This window comes from Beauveria bassiana (genome assembly GCF_000280675.1).
Source record: "Beauveria bassiana ARSEF 2860 unplaced genomic scaffold BBA_S00012, whole genome shotgun sequence".
NCBI classification, from domain to species: Eukaryota; Fungi; Ascomycota; class Sordariomycetes; order Hypocreales; family Cordycipitaceae; genus Beauveria; species Beauveria bassiana.
This window is the reverse complement of record NW_007930847.1, coordinates 651,234-672,498: the sequence shown is the minus strand read 5'-3', so window position 1 is coordinate 672,498 and position 21,265 is coordinate 651,234. Positions and strand designations below refer to the sequence as shown.

General features: G+C 53.4%; 8 protein-coding genes across 8 annotated transcripts; 4 read left to right on the top strand and 4 right to left on the bottom strand.

Annotated features, from left to right (window-relative positions):
* Positions 1-40: 40 nt before the first annotated feature.
* Positions 41-421, top strand: BBA_05102 (uncharacterized protein; the record flags this gene model as incomplete). Its single annotated transcript, XM_008600199.1, has 1 exon — positions 41-421. One exon carries the CDS (start codon positions 41-43, stop codon positions 419-421), a length of 381 nt encoding a protein of 126 aa, XP_008598421.1.
* Positions 422-1,639: 1,218 nt separating this feature from the next.
* Positions 1,640-4,174, bottom strand: BBA_05101 (C6 zinc finger domain-containing protein; the record flags this gene model as incomplete). Its single annotated transcript, XM_008600198.1, has 4 exons — positions 1,640-3,665; positions 3,750-3,753; positions 3,821-3,957; positions 4,119-4,174. The coding sequence occupies 4 exons, from the start codon at positions 4,172-4,174 to the stop codon at positions 1,640-1,642; spliced, it is 2,223 nt and encodes a 740-aa protein (XP_008598420.1).
* A 79-nt stretch (positions 4,175-4,253) lies between these two features.
* On the top strand, positions 4,254-4,939 carry BBA_05100 (uncharacterized protein; the record flags this gene model as incomplete). Its single annotated transcript, XM_008600197.1, has 2 exons — positions 4,254-4,348; positions 4,489-4,939. The coding sequence occupies 2 exons, from the start codon at positions 4,254-4,256 to the stop codon at positions 4,937-4,939; spliced, it is 546 nt and encodes a 181-aa protein (XP_008598419.1).
* A 4,820-nt stretch (positions 4,940-9,759) lies between these two features.
* Positions 9,760-11,902, top strand: BBA_05099 (Glycoside hydrolase, catalytic core; the record flags this gene model as incomplete). The annotated part of the gene is made up of 2 exons (XM_008600196.1): positions 9,760-10,630; positions 10,680-11,902. The coding sequence occupies 2 exons, from the start codon at positions 9,760-9,762 to the stop codon at positions 11,900-11,902; spliced, it is 2,094 nt and encodes a 697-aa protein (XP_008598418.1).
* Positions 11,903-12,298: 396 nt separating this feature from the next.
* On the bottom strand, positions 12,299-13,341 carry BBA_05098 (uncharacterized protein; the record flags this gene model as incomplete). Its single annotated transcript, XM_008600195.1, has 3 exons — positions 12,299-12,509; positions 12,626-12,863; positions 12,984-13,341. The coding sequence occupies 3 exons, from the start codon at positions 13,339-13,341 to the stop codon at positions 12,299-12,301; spliced, it is 807 nt and encodes a 268-aa protein (XP_008598417.1).
* A 575-nt stretch (positions 13,342-13,916) lies between these two features.
* Positions 13,917-16,141, top strand: BBA_05097 (transcription factor SPT8; the record flags this gene model as incomplete). Its single annotated transcript, XM_008600194.1, has 2 exons — positions 13,917-15,790; positions 15,913-16,141. 2 exons carry the CDS (start codon positions 13,917-13,919, stop codon positions 16,139-16,141), a joined length of 2,103 nt encoding a protein of 700 aa, XP_008598416.1.
* Positions 16,142-16,649: 508 nt separating this feature from the next.
* On the bottom strand, positions 16,650-17,261 carry BBA_05096 (uncharacterized protein; the record flags this gene model as incomplete). Its single annotated transcript, XM_008600193.1, has 1 exon — positions 16,650-17,261. One exon carries the CDS (start codon positions 17,259-17,261, stop codon positions 16,650-16,652), a length of 612 nt encoding a protein of 203 aa, XP_008598415.1.
* Positions 17,262-18,710: 1,449 nt separating this feature from the next.
* Positions 18,711-20,570, bottom strand: BBA_05095 (ankyrin repeat protein; the record flags this gene model as incomplete). Its single annotated transcript, XM_008600192.1, has 1 exon — positions 18,711-20,570. One exon carries the CDS (start codon positions 20,568-20,570, stop codon positions 18,711-18,713), a length of 1,860 nt encoding a protein of 619 aa, XP_008598414.1.
* Between the last annotated feature and the right edge of the window lie 695 nt (positions 20,571-21,265).

Here is a 21,265-nt window from a genome sequence, read left to right as displayed (position 1 = left end):
CAGGCACTAGTCCCGACGGACTTGGAGCTTACTCGTGCCAATGTCGCTCGCAGCGTCAGCAGCTACATCGCGCATTTCTCGCCAGCACGACCCCGTCCTGCAGATTATTGCTGGTGTACGTCACGAGCTTTTGCGAGGCCCACCAAGACTCTGCCAGGCTTCAGACCACGAAGAAATCGCCAAGACAGATATTTGCACCTCTTCCGCTCTGCATTGCGTCGAGAATATCGGTCTGGCTCATAGTTACCGAGACGGCTCTCAATCCAAGGAGACGCTTGACCAGGGCGTATGGTGCCTCGCGAGAGCTGGCGACAGCGCAGATCGCTTCAGGCCAGACCACAACCAGGAAGAACTCACAAAGGAAGACCATGAGTTACTCCAATTGCAGCTCATCTTTAAAGAAGACAAATTCTGCAAATAAGGCCTGCCTCCAGCCGCCCCTCGCAACTTTTCGCGTAGTTCTATGTAGACACAGGACGAGGTCCTCGCGACGGCAAAAAAGACAAAAAAGAAGTGATTGGGCAGCACATCAAAAGAGCAAAAGAATAAGCGATGCGTGATCTGGGAATCGAACCCAGGGCTCCCCGACGTTGCTGATGGCAACGGAGAATTTTACCACTAAACCAATCACGCTTCGATGAAGAGGTTGACGTTATTAGCTTACATACGTCCTAGAAAAGGATTTTTCAGCTAGGGCAAAAAAGCATCCACCGTCCCACCAAGCCCCCCCGCCGCTATCAAAGTCAACCCGTCGCATAATCGCGCGACGGATCAAAAAGTAAATCGTGAAAAATGGCAAAAGAATTATCAATGCGTGATCTGGGAATCGAACCCAGGGCTCCCCGACGTTGCGGATGGCAACGGAGAATTTTACCACTAAACCAATCACGCTTCGATGTTTGAACGTGCGCTATGTGATTTCATGAACTCGAGTGCAGACAATGCAGTCTGGAGGACTACTTTTGCTCTTCTTTTCAAAGCGCAAGGTTTCTTTGCCAAGCTAAAGATACTCTTGAAAGCATTTGGCTGGGTATTTTGGGTTATATGACACTTCTGAAGCGCGTGATATGGCCAATGTGAACAGCGTGCCCTCCCATCGACCAACGCAAGGCTGCGGATGGCTTAGCGTTACAAGAGAGTCGACAACAGGCTCGAATGCGGCTCAAATTGGGAAACGACAGAACATCTTACAGTTGATTTTCCGTGATTTAGCAGTTACAGAAGCTCAGGCAACGGGACCAGAGCATCGATCGTGATCTCGGTGACAAGGGTGGGGAGTTACGAGTATGTAGACGTTCGACAATAGAGAGCTCGAGACAATCTATTCCGGATGTTGCATATGACTTTCGCTCTCTTTATGGAGTCGCCATCATTAACAGAGTATTAGTCTGGTCACGATTTATTTTCAGGTCCAAGTACTCACGAGAGCAAGGCTGTAGAAGTACCACGATTTGACGACTTTGTCTTCAATTTCAGATGCTTTTTAATAATATTCATGCTTTGAAAAGCAGATTCCTTTATATATACAGTTCCCATCATTGTCTATACCATGCTATTATGTACAAATTCTTCATCATCGTCATCGTCATCATCATCATCATCATCACCATCCTCGTGCTCCACTTCCAATACCGCCGTATCAGCAAACACCGCCCAGTATCGACGTCGCGTCCGAGATTGGCTGCCTCCGCCAGTTCAAGTGCCCGTCCGACCTGACCACAAAGTCCGCAATCTCCTCGACCGGCTCCCACACACCCGTCTGCGGATTCTTTTGCACCGAGCGCAGCACGACACTTGCGCCAAAATCCTCAAACAGGACCTCGCGCCGGCGCAGCCGCACCCACTGCTTGTTCTCATCGTCGTCGCCGTCGCCGTCGCTCGCCACCGCGCGCTCAATCTGCTCGTTGCGCAGCGCAATGGCCCGATACACGCGGCTGTCGCGGAGCGCGTTGCGAATCGGGTACGCGCCGAGGATGCGCACGGCGTCGGCGCGCACGCCCGCGTCGCGGCAGCCAAACGCAGCAACGAACAGCGGCCACGTCCAGCCAGAGTCCATGGCGAAGCCGCAGTTGGGGCGCGCTTGCAGCAGCGTCTCGGCGAGGACCGTGATCTCGCGGTACTGCGGCGTCAGGCCGCGCGCCGTGATGAGCCCCGAGTACCGCGGCACCGTCGTGTACACGTAGAGGATGAGGTACTCGATGCGCAGGTTGATGGCATGCAGGTACGGCGCCGGGTCGGTGTGCGCGTTGCGCAGAAAGCCCTGGTACAGCGGCTCGTACGCTTCGGACCACCGCTGGATCCAGTACCGGCAGTCGGCGATGAAGTTGGAGATGCTGGGGTTCTGGCGGATCGCCGTCAGCTTGGCCTCGACTTCGGCCTCGGAGCTGGCCTTGGCGAGAGCAAGCTGGGCAGTCGTGGCCGTCAGCAGCGGCATGTACTGCACCATGTTCTTCTGCACCAGCGCCCAGTATCCTTGCGTTTCCTCCATGTCTTTGAACTCTCGTGGCATTTCTTGTAGTGTCGTGATGGAGGTTCTCTTAGGTCGAAAGTATGGCGAGTGTTTTGTAAACGGCGCAATGGCGGGCGGTCGCTGCGGAGGCCCTCCAGCCGGTGTCCCCGCACCTGGCGTACCGGGAGACTGGCCAGGTATTTGCTGCCCAAGCCCAGGAGGGGTCGGTGCCGAGGAAGGTGATGATGTGTAGGATCCCGGCGCGCCGGGTGATGAGTTCTGAGTCAAAGGGCTGTCTAGACTCTGCGGACTCAGCATTCCCATTGGCTGGCCCTGCAAAGTCTGCCAGCTCTGAGGCGTACCAGGATCACTCAGTGGCGATTGCATTTCAGCAGGGCGTTGCGGGCTCGATGTCGGTGACATGATGCGTGGCTGTTGCTGCGGCCGTTGCTGCGGCGGCGGGCCTTGCCTGTTGTCACCCTTGAAGAAGAATGACTTGTAGGAGCCCATAAACGACCGCGACTGCAGCTCGAGCGGCTTGTAGCAGTCGAGAATCTCCTGCACCATGGCCGGCGGGGCGGGCGCGATGCGGACCAGGTCCGGAGCCCTGGGCGTGCACCCGGCCAGCTCGTTGAGCATGCTGAAGCCGTGGGTGATGTGCTTGAGCGCCGCGGGCATGTTGCCGCGCTGCGACTCGAAGCATATGAAGAGCAGCGACGACAGCAGCGCCGTGCGCAGGCCCTCCTGTGTCGGCGAGGCCCTGGCCTGCAGCCGCAGCGCCTCGCAGTACAGCGTCACGGCGTTGAGGTAGTGCCGGTTGTCCTGAGTCAGGGCCGCCAGCGAGTTGTCGGGTCCGCACGCGCGGCGCAGCGCGCCGATCGCCATGGCGCCGTATCTCAAGGTCGGCTCCTCGAGCGTCAGCTGAGGCATCGTGGCCGTCCATAACCGGGTGTGGCTGAGACCGCCGCTAAGAAACGTCACCGAGAGGGCTGCCCACTCGTCGAAATATAGTCGCTGATCTTGGCTCGTAAATCGCAGTGTGTTGACGAGGGGTTCCGTCAATATCAAGGGCGCCTTTTTCGTATGTATAAGCTTTGTCTTGTCGTCGCTGGTGCCCTTGCCATCCGACGCGTCGGCGTACGAATCGCAGTAGCCTCGCCATTTGATGCAGTTCAGGCACGCCGGCCGCGTCTCGTCGCATTTTACATGTCGTTTTCTACCGTCGGTCAGAGACTTTTGTTCAAGCAATTTCGAATACCGTCGTCTCTCGCGTCGCTCCCGCTTGCACTAGACAACTTACTTGCCTGGTGCAGGCCACGTTAGCTTCCCACTTTCAGATCCCCAAAAATACGCATTCGAATTTGGGCTTACATGTCACGCAGCCGGTGCGCGCACGGGTCGAGCTTCGGCGAGTGTGTCTGGTGCGAGATTCGAGAGCGAAGCGATGCGTACCGGCGCGCGCGGAGGCGGCCGCTGCGCTGCTCAAAGACTCGGCCGCAACCGTTGACCTAAATGTCGTGCAACGAATAAGAGATATTAGTCGACCAAACTTGCATCGCTTGTGCTACGCCTCAGCGCAATGTCTCTATCACAGGCGAGCCGACGCGCCAATTGGCCCTCACGCAGAAAAATGGCCGGGCAGTTGTCGGCGGGAGGGTGGTGGACTTACCGTCCCGGTGTCGCGTTCTTGGACCGGGCGAGCGGAATCGAAAACTGAATCTCCATGGCCGGCGTGCGACGTCTCGGGCCGGGAAACGGGAACGCACTCTGCTCGATACGCCGAAAAGATGTAGCCACCAACTACATGAAGAGGGGACTCGACACAATTTGCGGAGAGTCTAGTTTAGCGTCATTCGGCCGAGGATGCCGGGCGGGCAGTGTCTGGAATATTTGGGTCAGGTATTAATAGCCTTTTGCCACGTTTATTTATTCTATCCATATCGCCGTCTACTTTGTACTAAAAAAAAAGAAAAAAAGAAAAAAAAAGAATCGCGTCCCCCCCCTTCAATAAACCCACACAATGACTATTCAGCTCACAGTCGGATCATCTTGGGCTTCTCCTCAACCTTGTCAGCAGCCCCCCGATTGCTTGGCGGTCGCGTGCATGTCCAGCTTCGCCTCGTCGCCGCCGAGCGCGCCCCGGAGCAGCTTCGCGACATGAAGCGTGTGGTGCAGCGCAAAGTAGTTGACCCGCTCCCTCGTGAGGTCCTTGCTGTTGTCCATGATGAACTCCCGCGCGGACAGGATCTACGCGACGGCCTTGGTCGGCGTGCCTTCGTGCCAACCGATGACCTGCTTCCACGGCACCTCGTAAGCACCGGCAATCTCCTTTTCTTTGGTCCATGTAAGGTATCTGTCGCCGCTAAGAGGATCTGCTACATCGACGACCTTGCTGGTCTCTGGTCGGATTTTGTAGACATGCGTTCTCTCGACGGTCTGTTTGCTCATAAAGTTGGTCGCCTTATCCTTACTGGCGCTTATGAAACGTAGGAAGAGCAGGAGCACGTCTTCTTAGAGTGGTGGTACACGCTGCTTCCGAGCTTAAACGCATCTTGCGACATTCTCTTCTGGTAGTCTGGGTGACTTCTTTTAACAATTCTCTTGGCGTGGAACTCAAAACCGCCCGCAACTGCGCACATCGCCAACGTGGGCTCTGGCAGGTAACGTTACCATTCATCGTCACCCAATGCAAGTTGCACCTGGAATGCCATCTGCGCCGTGCGTCTCAGAGAAAAGCGCCGCGACAATGCGCAAGCTCGCATGTGCGCGTACATGATTTCCGCATGACACTTGAGTGCGCGTTCCTGAATCAAGACTGTTCCTGCCTCTCGCATACAGACTCGCAGGCGACACGTCAATTGACCAAGACAAACTCCAGGTACCCAACAGAAACTCGTCATCAAGGCAAGATATTTATCATTTATGCTCAGAGTCTCATGGTAAATGCCGTGATGGCCAGGTCCAATGGTGCGAAAAGTCATAATTAGGCCTTTCTATTGTAACTCGTGTTTTAGCCGAATGATGGGTCGCAAAAGAGTCATAAAAGACTGTTACGTGTTGTGAACTTATGAAAGACAAATTATGGCAACAGATCCAACAACGGCTCTTTTTCGAATCATGGTGATGATATCTTAATGCCCAGCTTCTTATACACGTAATTTGGCCATGCTTTGTATTGAAGAGCGACTGTAAATCATTTCGCTCATAGTTTAGTACGTCCGGTATCTATCGCAAACAAGCCTGACGCAATTACATTTGAACTGTGTAATTGACTCTTTTTTGACGATTGTGTGCGAGTAAAGAATGCCACCACCTCAATGACACAATCAGAAAAAGCCGAATAATTGACACTGAAGAAGAAAGCAAAACTGAAGGGAAAAGAGGGAACAGAAATTTGGCCTTGAAAAATTCGACGTGGTCGTGACTCGTTACCCTGTACGCCCACCGTTCAAAATGTGTTTCTGCACGCAAAGCGTAAATCTCAACATGTCATGCCCACGGAGCGAATGAACCTCACACTCGTACGTGCCTGATTGAGAGGCGTACGTCAGGGCATCAGTACCCTACAGCCTGACGTCACCCGATCCTTGAAAACGGCCTCACAATCTCATCTGAGTTAGAGTCTGACTCTCGAGATTAATTTCGAGGGACATCATCTGGCAATCAATTAGAGAACGGCATAAAGTGCTTTTCTAAGTGTTAGAAACCCTGGATGCCCGGCGGCATCGACCTGCTTCAAGCAGTGTCGCATGCGCGAGGTTCAGATCTGGCAATAAGATTGTCTCAGCCACAGACGTGGGGTTTTCAGTGGCAAGTCCTCTCCGAGCGTCGTATTCCCGAGACAGAGAAGCCAAGTACATAGCCCTCACGGAGATTGATATTCAGAAAAGGCCAATTATTTGACGTTGGGAAGCCGCCGCGATATTGGCCTGGCTCAGGCGGAATCAACACACGTTGTGGAATAATCAAGTCGAGGAAGCTCTTTCAGCCATCCTGATTGGACTGGTAAGTGAGTGACAATGATGTTAGTATTTTCGTCATTTTCAAAGATGACGTTGCCTCGCTTCGAGTCTACTGGAACAGTACAGCATGTTGGCCATGCCGAGGAATGTGGGACCTGGTCGAGGAAGGGTCGAATGTAACGATATCTTCCTACACTGATCAGTTCAAGGACTTACAATAGAGAGATGTGTGGCGTAAAACAGCAACGTGCATCAGCTGTCTTTGTGCCAACAAGAACTCAGAACTGAATTGCTTATTGATGGGTAAAGCTGGTAAATAGCTTGAAGCTGCGCTGCATACTTTTTCCTTTGTTTGTGATATTCCTTAATTGAGTTTGTCTTGGCCACTTTTTTACTCTTGTTTATTTTGTCTCTGAATTTTAGTTGGCTTTTCTTACTTTCTTCTGTTCAAGATTGGCGACTCGCTTTGTCGCCTATTCCTGGCAACTGGCTACCGAGGCATAATCTCGTATGGAAGCGAACAAAATAAACGAAAAAATGAACCGTCAGCGAGTCGCATGATCATCGAAAACTGATAGCATTTACGTGCAGATCAATCGTATTCATATTAGCTTTGCCTGCTACTAGGGCACGTTGGAAAGGTTCCAAGGCACAAAATGTCTCTTTGAATGTGTGGGGATGGCGGAGCCTGGATACTGAGATCTATCACTCAGCTATTATAAGCGGCGAGCAGAAAAGAAGCCGCGTAAGCATGAGGGGGGATACGGGCGAGCGCGTGGTACACATGTACTGATTAAATAAGGGCACAGATGGCGAGGCATGGATCGGCAGAATATACTCAGGACGAAACAGTCGAGGGTGGAGCGACAGGGCTCGTCCTTTTTGTGCAGCCTCTTCCAAAACTAGGAGTGGACTGTCGCAGGATTGGGACGAGGATGCGGCCGCGTGTCATTTTGCATTGGATATCCTGGCGCGAGTCGTATTTTAAGATGAGGGGATTGAATAAGGTGCGTGATGCGGTGGAGTGAGGCTGCGAGTGGGATCTGAAGTCTGGCTGGGGCCGTCGGCTTGCTCCAGGCGTGGAGAAGGGGAGGAATGGTCAAACAAGTAAAGCAGAGGAGTGTGGTCATTCTTTTAAATTTTCTTTTAAATTTTCTTCCCGAGGAAAAATTACCTCAAAGAAGACAGGGGAGACGTAAGATGTGAAGAGTTTGTAGGACGTGAGCGAAGGATGTAATGAGGAGCGCCTGATTGTGATGTCAGGGCATTCCAGGCGAGGAGGCCGGACAGGGAGTAGATACTGCATTATTACCGAGTAATGATGAAGCGAGCAGAAGCTAGAGGAGCCGTGAGTCGTGGGTGTGAGACTGTGACAAGGGGTTGTGGTGGAGGCGACCGCATTTTCGGTTCGGTGGACTCTCGGAAGATATTCATTGGCCAACTACATGTTGGACCAGAGGGCATAATACTGATATTAAGATAATACTGGTATTAAGGCGAGCTTGCGTGGCAGAGAAGGAAGGTCAGGGCCGGCAGGCTGTGGGCTAAAAAAAGACACGGCGGGAAGTGGTAGTTAGGCAGACTTTGTGTTGTAGTAATTATCCGTATGCATGACTGGTAACTACCAGTACGGATTAGTGCATCGAGACGAGGCTGTCACTGTTGGAATAAATTGGGATACTGAGTACAATTGGCAACCAGATTGCCAGATAAGCAGCCGGCCGGCCATCTCAAGTTATCAATGGTGGTTGCCCCGAGCGACGAACAAGGGATGTAGTTGGGGGTTGGCCGCGAGAACGTGCGTGCGTCATGGTCGCTGGAATTGAAAACAAAAAAAAAAAATTGTCCGAGGCATGGACAATGGGGATATTGATTTCTGGCAACTAGGCTAATTTCTTTCTTCTCGGTGGATTGGCTTGATTGAGGGAATCTCGTAAAAGCTGGCGTGGCCTCGCGACTGATGTTAGCGGACGGGACGAGCAGGATTGGCTCGAGGTAAAAAAGAGAAGAAAGAAAATCATGAATCGAATACTCCGTAAAGAACTAGGTTTTGCTCGAGGCTTGATAAAGCAGTCGAACGCAGACCTGTAACCTTCTCGTGTTTGTGGGACTCGTATATTGGTGGCGCTATTGAGAACAATGAGCCCAATGTTTTAGCCATGATGCCAGAACGGTGCTAAAGGGGGCTAGTAGAATGGCTCAAGAGACTAGCAAAGGTACAAGATGATGTACAGGGGCAAATCCTACCAAATCCTGCCAAATCCAGTTAATTGAATATTTATTTAGCATTGCCGCTGCTCGGATCTACAAGGCACTCAGCACTGTTGTACGAATCACAGGTAGGTCGGCCAGGGAATCACGGTGGAGAAGAGTCGCTGTATTCAACCATCTATGCGCTGGAAGTGCAACCAGTGACGCTGTAATTCATGATCAGGGCTCTCTCTAGGTACCTACCTAGGTAGGTAGGTATCTAGGTAGGTAGGTAGGTACGTTCCGTGCGCTCCTCTGACACTCAAATCATCTCAATAAATCACCGCATATTCTCGACTGGCATTATCGAGTCGCCAACATCTATTAGAAAAGCACCAGTAACTCTATTAGCACACCAGCAACTACTTACACCAGCACACCACTTTGAGGCACGTTGTTTGGCACCTGGCACTTTGGCTTCATCCAGAACCCACCTTGTCATCCACTCTTCCATCCACTCCGTCAACCATTCTGCAACCACTCCCGCTTCCCGCTTCCAGCTTGATGAGCTGCGCCTCTTCCCATTTCATCCATGGTCATCTCCATACCTCTATACTTCCAGACCTGGCTTGGTCGAGTCGCCTAGTTACAGGCTACCACAGCCTTCTTTACCCCCATTGCTTGCCTTGACCATTTCCATTTCACCCTCTCTGCCCTTGCCGTTTCACCCGTCCTGCGCTTCCCGCGACTACTGTAAGCTACCGTAGCCCCAGCACTCTTTTTACCCTTTCCTCCCTCCATCACTCCCTCCATCCTTCTACATCTTCTCTACTTCCAAATAATAATACCCTCAGCGGGCTTGTCGTCAGCAGCCTCGTCATTAGAAGCATCGTCGCTTCTGCGCCCTTTTTTCTCTCGGCTGTTTGCGGCGCTGCCCACCGACCCAACCTGTCGCAAACACCGCCCCCGACCGCGCTGCCTCTGGTCGCCAACACCAAATCGGCCAATTCCCTGACGGCATTGCCCTCGATCCCAACACATCTGTGCATGCACCATCTACAACAAGAGCAGCACACCGTTGAGCGGCCCGCTGTCGTCCAATCCCCCCGACACGGGCTTTCTTGAAATCTCGCCCTCGCTTGCTTCCCCGCCATCGCCATGCAGCACTACTCCAACGACCAACACTACGAGAGGGAGCCTCTTGATCCCGCCTACGACAATCGCTACAACACTCCCACTCGACGACCCCAATACGACGAATACGCTCAGCAGTCACCATATCATGACGACTTGCCTCACCACACAGCAGACCCCAACAGCTCTCATTACGAGCCCGCTCACTACGACGACATGTCCGCCCACGGTCCCCCACAGCCTCCTCCGCACATGAATCTTCACGCTTCCAACAGCTCTGCATCGCGTCAACCCCCCGACGACTACCGAGGCGCCTCTCACAATATCCCACCTGCTCATGACAACTATGGTTCCGCCGCCGTTCCCCCCGCTGCCATGGCTGCCGCCCCTTCCAACTTTGCCGACCGCAACCCTGCAGACATTGGCATGGACTCTCTTCGCACTACAGGCCAGGTATTGCCTCCGCCTTCACGCGCACAATACCAGAACAACGCCTGGAATAACTCATCACCACGCCAAAGCGTACACAGCGGCCCCTACGCCGCCGGATATGCCACTGACACTGATTCCCGCTCTACCGTCAACCCCTTTGGCACCGTTGCCTCTTCCTCCGTCGGATCGAGATCGCCCTCTCGGAGCCCCAACGCTTCGGGACATGGCTCCAACCAAGAAGCCTACTACAACTATTCGACCGCCCCTCGTCGAGACGTCGTTCCTCCTCTTGGCATGGTCGACCCAATGTCCATTGCTGATGATGGCGACGATGGTCTTGAATATGGCCGTCGCAGTCACAGAAATTCTGGTAACAGCGCCAATAAACGCGGTGCACCCATTGCTGGTGCCGCAGCCATCGGTGCCGCTGCCGGCGGCGCCACAGCCGTAGCTGCCGAACATGGTATGTTTTCTCTTGCTCTGCTTCAATTCCCTCAGTCACCGCCTTTTAGATCCCGCACATGCTGGATATTGTACGCTGACTCGCTTCTTCTCAGACACTCGTGGCTATTATGAACCTCCAAAACGCGAACGATCCTCAGATTGGCTAGAGAAGAAGCAGAGCCGCTCCAAGAAATGGAAGTGGGCCATCATTGCCCTCATCTTCCTCGTTATTGCCGGAGCCATTGTCGGTGGTGTTGTTGGAACCCTCGTCACCGGGAGAAAGGATGACAACAAAAAGACGACCAGCCCCAGCGACGATGCCAGCGGCGACCTTGGCCTCGACAGCGCCGAAATTAAAAAGCTGCTCAACAATCAGAACCTGCACAGAGTTTTTCCCGGCATGGACTATACCCCGATCAACGTCCAATATCCCGACTGCATTCACAATCCGCCCTCTCAGAATAATGTTACCCGCGACGTTGCCGTTCTCAGCCAGCTCACCAACAAAATTCGCCTGTACGGAACCGACTGCAACCAGACCCAAATGGTCTTGCACGCCATTGACAGACTACAGATGAAGAAGGATCTCAAAGTCTGGCTTGGCGTCTGGCAAGATGGAAATAGCACTACCAACAAACGCCAGCTCTCCCAAATGTGGGACATTCTCGACGAGTACGGCGGCGATCAGTTTGAAGGCGTTATTGTCGCCAACGAAATTCTGTTCCGCAAAGAAATGACCATCAACACGCTCTCCACGCTTCTATCTGACGTCCGCACTAACCTGACCAAGCGAAGCATCAGCATGCCCGTTGCTACCTCGGATCTTGGCGACGACTGGACTGCCGAGCTCGGCAAGGACTCTGATTTGATCATGGCCAACATTCATCCGTTTTTTAGCGGAACCCCAGCCAATCTGGCCGCCCAATGGACTTATAGCTTCTGGGAAAACAAGAATGGCCCTATGTGGAAGACTGACAAGAAGATGAATGTCATTTCCGAAACCGGCTGGCCCTCTGGGGGCGGCTCCAGGTGCCCTACTAGTGCTCCCCAATGCACTGACCCCGCCAAGGCTGGCATCGACGAGATGAACCGCTTCATGAGCGATTGGGTCTGCGATGCCCTAACCAATGGCACCAACTACTTTTGGTTCGAGGCCTTTGACGAGCCTTGGAAGTCGCGCTTCAATTCGGGCAAGGAGAACTGGGAGGACAAGTGGGGTCTGCTTGATGTGAATCGAAATTTGAAAAAGGGCGTCAAGATTCCCGATTGCGGAGGCAAAACAGTATCCTAGCGGCCTGATTTAGGCATGATTTTTTATTGGAAATGGCGACGAGGAGACGAGAGATGGGAAGTATCATGGACTCGATCAAGGTGATTGAGCACTCCACGTTCTGTGATTTGGCATGACTATACATTGAAATGCTGTTCTTAACCTGCTAGCATGGCTCGCGGTCCTTGGCCGTCGTGCGTGTAGGTGTCTGTTGTTGTGACACTTTTTTATTTCATTTGGTGGGCCTTGTCTTTATATGGAGTATCTGGGGGTTTTTCTTTTTGACAAGTGCGAATGCTGGGCATGAATTAGAATAGTATCTAGCGTACGAGGAATGTATTTATACATGATTAATTGACCTCGGCGACCTTTCATCTGTGTTTTCTGTCACAACTTTGATGTCAATGTTCTGTCGACTCATTGCTGCCGTCTGTGCCCGTCGTCATCTTCGGTAGTGCTCTCTTGTGACGTGTGCTGGATAGCCACTGACTTGTCTTGCGGCGGCATAAAATATATACTGGTGCTGGAAAAGGCCGTACTTGTGATGTCCTGCGGAAACGCATGCCGTGAATACATGCTGTGCATTTTCTTCATATTGTCCAAATCACTTGAATGTTCCATTGTTACTCTACTCATCATGTTAGCATGTCTTCTGGAACGCAGTTACACGCCTCCTCGCTTCACTCAGAGGCTTACTACGGCCCACGTCGAGCGAAGCGAGCAAGAAAAAAGAAAAGAACATACGTGTCCCAGACATCCCAGCCTGTACCGATGAAGATGGCGGGCAAGTTGAGTTGTAGAGCGGCCGCGTAGATGGGACGGTAAAGGTGCACGGCCAAGAGAAGGGTGGCATTATCAATGAGTGAGTATGCCGCGGGGGAAGAGACAACACGATGACCTAGAGAGGTGAGAAAGGACTTGTCCGAGTCTGTGAAGATTGGTTCTTGGAATATGCACTCGATGGAGTGTTTGCTATATTTCTCTGTCCCAATGTTAGTAGGTCTAGATGACAATGAACATGAAACAAAGAGGAACAAGAGACTAAGACATGGTAGCAATTATCAGAGAGAACAGACACCAACAATAAGTAACACAATCTCACCTAATTGTGATGTAAGCGTCGACAGCGCACAAAGCTGCACATACGCCGCCCTCTTGGCCTCCCACCCACCATCTTCCGGATCAAACGTGCCGATGCCGAGACACACAGCCTTGTCTATGTGCAAGCTTTGGGCGTGTGAGTCGACGAGGCGGATCAAGGCTTCATGGGCGGGCGAGTCGAGCCATTGCGCGCGAATCTTGTCGTGGTCGGCGCGCAAGGATTTTGGAGGTCGCAGAAGACCGTGTGTACGCGGCGTAAAGGTCTCTGGAAGGTGATGGGCCTCGGCGGTGTGTATCTTTTTAGGAGGATTTTGGCGGGATTTACGCTTGACGCGGGTCCAGCCCTCATCATTGGACATGATTTGTGTTACTTTGGATGTATATATGAGATTGATTGGGTTATCGCCATGTCTCGTTTTGCTTCAAAGAGCTCGACCCGCTTTTCGAGCGATGCGACTTACAACAAGGTCTTGCTAGACAGTTTTTGGAGTAGAAAAGAGTTGATGACACATTGAAACGGAACTTGTTTGTACTTTCATTTGATATGCATCTTTTTTCCCCTCATGACGTTGTACAATGACGGGGCGTAAGTCAGCTACCCAGAGTCTGGAGTCGCCTGCTGATTTGATAAGCGGCTTGTAATAAATGGCAGCCGCCACGATTTAGTGTGAGCGCAACCACTCCACAACTAAACCTCAGCTAACAAGAACCACTTCTATATCAATCAACGCGCAACGCTGCTAAGTGGGCTAAAAGCAGCGAAAAAGGGTACACTTCAAAGAAGCGAAATCAATCACGGGGGAGAGAGGAGTGCGACTCGCCTGGACGCGCTTAGCGACTGCTTTCAAGGTGATGCCGTGATCCCTGATCGCGAGGGCAACGCATCGACCTACTGCGACGAATACCGCGTATACGACACATATAATCACACACAATGGACGAGGAGGAGCGCTTCTCTGCGAGCTCGCCCGAGTCAGAGCGAGAAAACGAGCACGACGAGGTGATGGAGGACGAGCCCGCAGAGCCCGACCACGACGACAACAACGAGGACAACAATGACGAAGACGACGATGACGGCGACCAAGACGACGGCCACAACGCCTCGGCACAAAACAATGGCAGTCAAGAGCCGCTGCCCAAGAAATCCAGCAGCCCGCGTCCGCAGTTTCCAGCCTACCTGCGGCCGACGGTGCGGCCCGAGTACGTCACCGCGCGCCTCTACGACATTGTCCCTACCATGGCCGCGCCGCAGTCGACGAGCGTCAATGCCATGGCCATTACGCCGGACCTGCGGTACTGGTTCACGGGCGGCTCCGACGGCTACATTCGAAAGTACGACGGCCCCGGCACCATCAACGGCAAGCTCGCGCTGACGGTCGCGCAGAGGCACCCCTTTGTGGACAGCGTGACCAAGGCGGGCATCTTGATGTCGTACTGGGAGAATGAGGAGCCGCCGCCGCCGGGGGCCATGACGAGCCACCACGAGCAGATACTGTCGCCCGTGTACTCGCTCGCGGTCGAGTCGACGGCGCTGTGGCTGCTGTCGGGGCTGGAGTCGGGCGCGATTAACCTGCAAAGCGTGCGGCACGACGAGGGGAAAAAGATTTGCAGCCTGCAGCGGCACACGAATGCGGTTAGTGTGCTGACAATGGCACCCGACGAAACGACGGTCCTGAGCGGCAGCTGGGACAAGACGATTCTCGACTGGGATCTGAACACGGGCCAGGTGATTCGCAGCTTCACCGGCACGGCGGGCCAGATCTCGGCCGTTGAGCTGCGGCCCGAGCGTGGTGACCCAGTACCCGCGGACGCGGACGATCCCCCGCCGCACACAACAATGACGACCAACAGTGGCGCGCCATTTACGAATGGTTTCGCGAGCACCACCACCACCACCACCACCACCACCAACGGGGTGCACTCGCACCAAGAGGAGACGCACGGCAGCAGCAACGGTGTAGCGGGCGGGGAGCAGGGGGAGGCGGGGGCCGCGTCGCCGGCGCATGAGAGCCTGTTTGGCGGTAGCGATGCGGGAAGCTTGTTTGGCGAGACGGCGGGCGACGACGAGCAGCCGTTTGGAAAGGACGACGACGAGGAGTATGCCGGCGGCATGGGCATGATGACGGAGCAGGAGGGCGGCATGGACCACTCGGCCGACATGGCCATGGCGGGCCTGGACGTGGACAAGGACAAGGACAAGTCGGCGGACGATGCGGCGACTGCTGCAAAGGAAGAAGCACAAGCAGCCGCGCCAGAGAGCGATGCGATGGATGTCGATGATCCGCAGCCCGTCAAGCACGAAGCACCGCTCTCCCAAGACAGCTCAGCCCCGCAGCCTACCGACGTCAGCGCCACGCAGTCCACGCAGACCCTGCAGACCAACAACAGCTCCCAGTCTGGCACCGAGCCGTTCCCGCCAGCGCCTCTTCCTCCTGCCCCTCCTGCTCCACGCTCACCAACGCTCGTTACCGACACCGCGGCCGGCAAGCAGCTCGACTCTTCGCAGACCTCTGCGACGACGTTTCTCGCGTCCGCCATGGACGGCACGATTCGGATCTGGGACCGACGCATGCCCAACCCCGCAGCGCGCATCGTGCCCCGCGCCGGCGTGCCCCCTTGGTGCATGAGCGCGTGCTGGAGCCCCGACGGCAACAAGATTTACGCGGGCCGCCGCAACGGCACCGTCGAAGAGTACGACGTGCGCGCGGCGCGCAGCGGATGGGCGCCGGAGCGCGTGCTCAAGTTTCCGGCGGACAGCGGCGCGGTGAGCGCGGTGAAGCCCATGGCGAATGGGCGGCATCTAGTGTGGTAAGTCTTTCTCTCTCTATCTCTCTCTGTCTCTCTCTCTCTCTGTCTTTCTTTCTCTCTTTTCCCGAAATTCCTACAATGATGCGCGTAATACTAATGAGGGGAAACCCGCGGAAAAACAGTGCGTCGTTTGACATTATGCGATTATACGACTTGCATGAGCAGAGAGCGCACAAGCACTCGACGGTGCCGTTTCTGATTATCCCGGGGCCGCCACGCGCGGGTGTTATTTCAAGCCTGTACATTGATCCTACGAGCCGGTTCATGCTGAGTGCGGCGGGCACGAGGGGCTGGAACGGCACGAGCACAGAGGTGCTGGTGGGTTACGAGATTAGTGTGACGAATGGCTAAAACAATAAGCAGGCTGTTTGTTGTTCTGGAGGAGGGCGAGTGGGTTTGGGTTTGGTTCTTTTCGGGGGGGTTTTCGGTGTTGAGGAGTAAGGGTTGGTTTCATTGTAAGGATTTGGAAGTTGATGATTCTTTGCTATTATTATTTTGGATCTTGTTTCTTTGGATAGGTGGCAGGTTTGATAACTGACAATAGAAGGACTCGATCAATACGCCGTGAGTTGGTCACTGTGACTGGTTCGGTTTTTTTTTCTTCTCTTTTTTCTTTTTTCTTTTTTTCTTTTTTTTTTTNTTTTTTTGGTAAATGCCTCGATCAACGACGGCTCAGTCTGATTATAGTCGCGGTCCAATCTGAATCAGGTACATATGAGAAAGCTCGATATCACGAATCAGCCAAAGGCAAAACCATCAGTCCTTTTTGCCATCCAACAGTCCTTCTGCCATTCAACATTTCAACTGTCATTCAACAGCCCTTCTACCATCCAACAAATTCTTCATCGACACTGGACTGCTAACTGCGTCTCGACGCTCTAGCCCACGCCTCCATATCCCTCCGCGCCGCCTTCTCCGCATTATGCGTATGGTTGCTCGCCGAGCTCTCCGGCATCACCGTCGAGTGGTCATGTAGGCCCGAAAATCTCGAGCGCTGCTGCGACGACACATTACTACTCGGCGGCGCGTCGCGCAGCAAGAGCATCTGCTGCGGCAAACGAGACTGGCCCCCAGAAGACACTGGCGGGAAGCGGCGACTCGACCCCGTGGCCGTCGACGACGGCGTGGAGAAGCTATTCGGACGCGCCGTCCGCGACGAAGACGAGGCAAAAGAGGGCGCTGCGCTGCGTGACGGAGATGAGACGTAGGATGGTGGCGCCGGCAAAGCTAGGCGAGGTCCTCGCGACGATATGGTGCTCATCTGTTGCGATGGCGGGAGAGGGCGGCGCAGTGCCGGCGGCGGCGTGGACTCGCTAGTAATTGTAGTGTGCGAGTTGTAGACGAAGCCGCCGTCACGGGTTGAGCGAGATTCAGCATGGCTGTTGATATTGATCTCGCGGCTGGAAGAGCCAGAGTCCTTGACGACGATGACAGGGGTGGGAGTCAAAGGGCCCGGACGGTGGGAAGGCATGACGGCGGTACAAGTTGTGTTGTGATCTCGCAACTTTGAAGATGCCACAAGACTCGATAGGTAAAGCAAACGAGAAGAGAGAATTAGGTATAGGCCGTGAACTCTGAACCAAAACTATCCGAGCTGGAGGAAATCTTCTTGTAGGTGTATTTATACAGACAACTCAGTCGGAGGATTGTAGCCACAGCCGCCCGATGCCACCCTCTAGCAGCCTCTATACAGATAACTAGGTCGGGAGCTTTTAGCCACAGCCGCCCGATGCAACCCTCTAGCAGCCTCATCTCAATATCGTGGTCCAAAGTGTTATATTGTCTCGTCACCATCCCACGACAGATATACTGGAATCCTCTCATCCGTCACCAATGGCCGTGTGCAGAAAAGCAAAACACAGATACCAGTGGATGTAGTCCGCCTTATACAACAAGTTTATGAACTTGCACTACCATTACCGTCGTACATGGAGTTCCGATCGGACCAAAAGGTGTGGCTTTTGCTTTTTTGAATTACTTGGACGAACTACGGGTGGATAGCAATACACGTGGTCATACAGAGAGTCAACTTCTCCTCTCCGATCATGGAAATTACTGATTTGCTGCAGCCAAGAGGTGTGTGTTGCCAAGGGAAGCCAAGGACAGTAGAGCAAGGTGATTCGGGTGAACGGCCGCATGAGAACGTGTTGGGAAGTGCGTCGCTAATTTCGGGATCCGTTAGCAACAGGACAGACTCAACAGAAAACAAGATGACTCTATGCTGCACTTTAATCACACTCTTTTATCTGCCTAGCGTGAACGGAGCAGCATGGTCACGATCGTCGACCGGCGCGACTTACACGGCTAATGTGGCATCGCCTGCAGCAGAGGGGTGAGACAAGCACTTCAAAGCACTTTGCTTATATGTATGTATATATATATATATTATGCCGTGACTTGATGTTTACTGGTTCCTTCGACGCTGCCCGCCGGCTTGGAGCCGCTCGGGCATCAAGCACGGCAAGTAACTGCCCGACTCTGGCCAACCGTCCGCTGACAGCCACCTTGACAAGCATTGTCTCCGTTTTCGGCCGTGACAGTTATTGTGGCAGTTATTGTGACAGTCATTGTGACAGTCATTGACTGTACTTTGATCATTAATCGAATTCTTGGCGGTTCAGAGCTGCCCCTGTCCAACCTGCGTTCCCTCTCCCACATCTCGCGGGGTGCGGCAGACCGGCTACGATATATTGATGGCAATGACAGTAGCCCAAGCCCTCGCCGTGTCCGCTTACAGACAGCGGAAAAAGAATGAAAGAGTCAAACTCGAATTGAGAATAAGACAGGGGCTAGAAAATTACTATTCTTGATAAAAGAACATTTCCGCTCATAATGTCACTTGAAACCTCGTTATACATAGGGTGTAATCCCGCATTCTGCAAAAACAGTGCAATCAGGCCTTGGGTTTGCGAGCACAAATCTAATCCGCTTGACAGCTAAAAGACTGCCACATGTGCTCCTTGCCTCGACAACCAGCTCCCATGTCACGACAGTAGGCACAGATCAAGAATTCGCCCTCATCACAGACCATGCAAGCTTTGGTGTCGCGGTCGTGGATGCTACATTGCCCGCAAACATCGCACCAGCAGTTAATTTCGGCAAAAGACGCCGCATCAACGTCGACAGACGACAGGTCTGTAGTCGGCACCAGGCCGTGTGTGTTGCAGTAATCCTGCAAGATTCCTAGCATTTCCATGTCTCCGCTGCGTGTAGCCCACAGGTAGATGGAGCGGCCGAGGTTATCCACGTCCTTGTGAACCTCCTCTGGCTCAAGACGCATCAGGAGCGCACGCGCTATTTCCGTTCGTCCATTGCGCACAGCCATCGACAAAGCAGTCGAGCCCCAGGTATCGCGGCAGGCCAAGTTGACGGGATAATTCTGTACGAGCGTATCGACGACATCGCGGTTGCCACGCATGCAGGCGTGAATAAGGGCAGTGCGGTCGTCTGTATCGGAATAGTTGAGGTTGCCGCTTGAAGCTTTGAGCAGTGGCTCAATGGCTTTATGGTGGCCTTCGTGCGCGGCGGTGATGAGCGGTGTCCATCCGATGACGTTTTGAGTATTGGCATTGGCGCCATGCTCCAGAAGCAGGTGCACAAAATCCGTCTTGTGTATCCGAACGGCTCTCATCAGAGGTGTCTCTCCCCGTTCAGTTCTGACATCGACACGCGCACCACAACGCAACAATTTCTTCGCGACATCCAGGTGACCTTTATCAATAGCGTTGACAATCGTGTTTCTTCCCACATCTTGACAACCATCGGGCAGTGCACCGTGCGCCAGAAGCACATCAATAATGCTTATATTCCCATTGTAGGTTGCAAGGTTGAGGGCTGACCACTCGTTCGAGATAGCGAATGTATGATCTGCTCCGTATTCCAAAAGTGCTGTTACAACCTCTTCATTACCAATATCAGCGGCAAGACATAGTGGTGACCAGCCAGCGTTAGTGATGGTGTTCACGTTAGCACCATGCGCAAGGAGGCATCGAATCACTGGCATCGACTCGGCCTCGATCGCAAGAGCAAGAGCACTGTAGCCGCGCTCTTGTCGAGTTTCAATGTTGGCACCGTATTTGATAAGCAGTTCAGTAAGTACAAGGTTGCCGTATTTGGCAGCCGAGTGCAGAGGCACCCAGCCGCCAAAGGCAGGGATATCAGGATCCGCACCAGCCTCGAGCAAAACTTGAGCGACAGCCGTGTAGCATCCCCTCGACGCTGCCTTGAGCGCAGTCGAGCCGTTTTGACTCTGTGTGTTCAGAGGTATACCGTGTGCAATCAGAGCCCGGGCAACATCGCAGGAATTGAAGCTCGCCGCAATGCTGAGGGGGGCCCAGCCCTCGAGACCAGGAGAGGCACCATCGACACCGTGCTGCAAAAGGGTCTCAACGACGCCTACCGCATTACTTCGACAGGCATAAAACATGGGCGTCCAGTCAGAATCGTCTTTGTAGGCAGCATCGATACCATCCAACGTCAACAAGTATTGGACCATCTCTGTCCGCTTATTCATAGCCGCGGCGTGAAGTAGTTCCAGCGACGAGTCGGCGATATTGACACCAGCAGAAGCACAGTGTTTCAAAGTTGCTATCGAACCGTTCTCAGCAGCCCATTTTGCTGCCGAGCTTCTCCTCTTCGTCCTGTTGAATTGGTATAGGCTGCCATTGGCATTGTTGTACATGGAGCGGCATGTCTGGGCAAGGGCGTTGAGTTCTGGCTGACCAAGACAGCTTACAATGCTGAAAACGAGCTCATTCGGTAAATCCCCAAGTTTTACCATGTTGGTAGGCGTGGAAGGTGGTTGTTTGTTGTTTGAATAGGATGGATGGTCAGCGGAAAGGCGGGGAGAAGGCAGCTGGAGCCTAACAGGGCACGTGTACGAGTGTTTGTTTATGCCGAATGGCGACTCGTGCAACACGGGCTTCTTAAAGTCAATAACGGAGCATCAGTTCATTGCTGCACCTCGCAGCGAAAGCCAGACGCCGTAATTCGACGGCGGGGAGACACCGGGTATGTAGTGTAGCCTGCGCGAGTGACAAAAACCGAGGCGAAACGCGGAGCTGCGAGAGCCAGTCTAGTAGCCGCGTGCGTGTCTGCAGAGAAACATGAAAACAGGTCCGGCAATCAACAGTATACAGAGAATATAAGTGTCGAGAATATACGAGATGCGCGCAGAGCGGCGCGATTAATATAGTCGGTACAAGATGCATCGAGTCGGCGCTTGCAAGCGTCAACTGAATCAGGGAAGCCAAGAACGCCACAGTGCGTGGCACAGTGTTCTTGGAGCCAGGCTACTGTCAAGGGCGCATCAGCAACTGATCCCCTCACACACACCATATGGTTATGTCGGCCCTCGACTGTAAGATCTAGGCATGATATAGGTATGAATCTCGCCAAGTCCTCGTCTAGTTTCGCTTCAAGGTGGCTTTGGTATCAGCGTGGGGCCATAACTTTGACCACATCCACCACAATGTA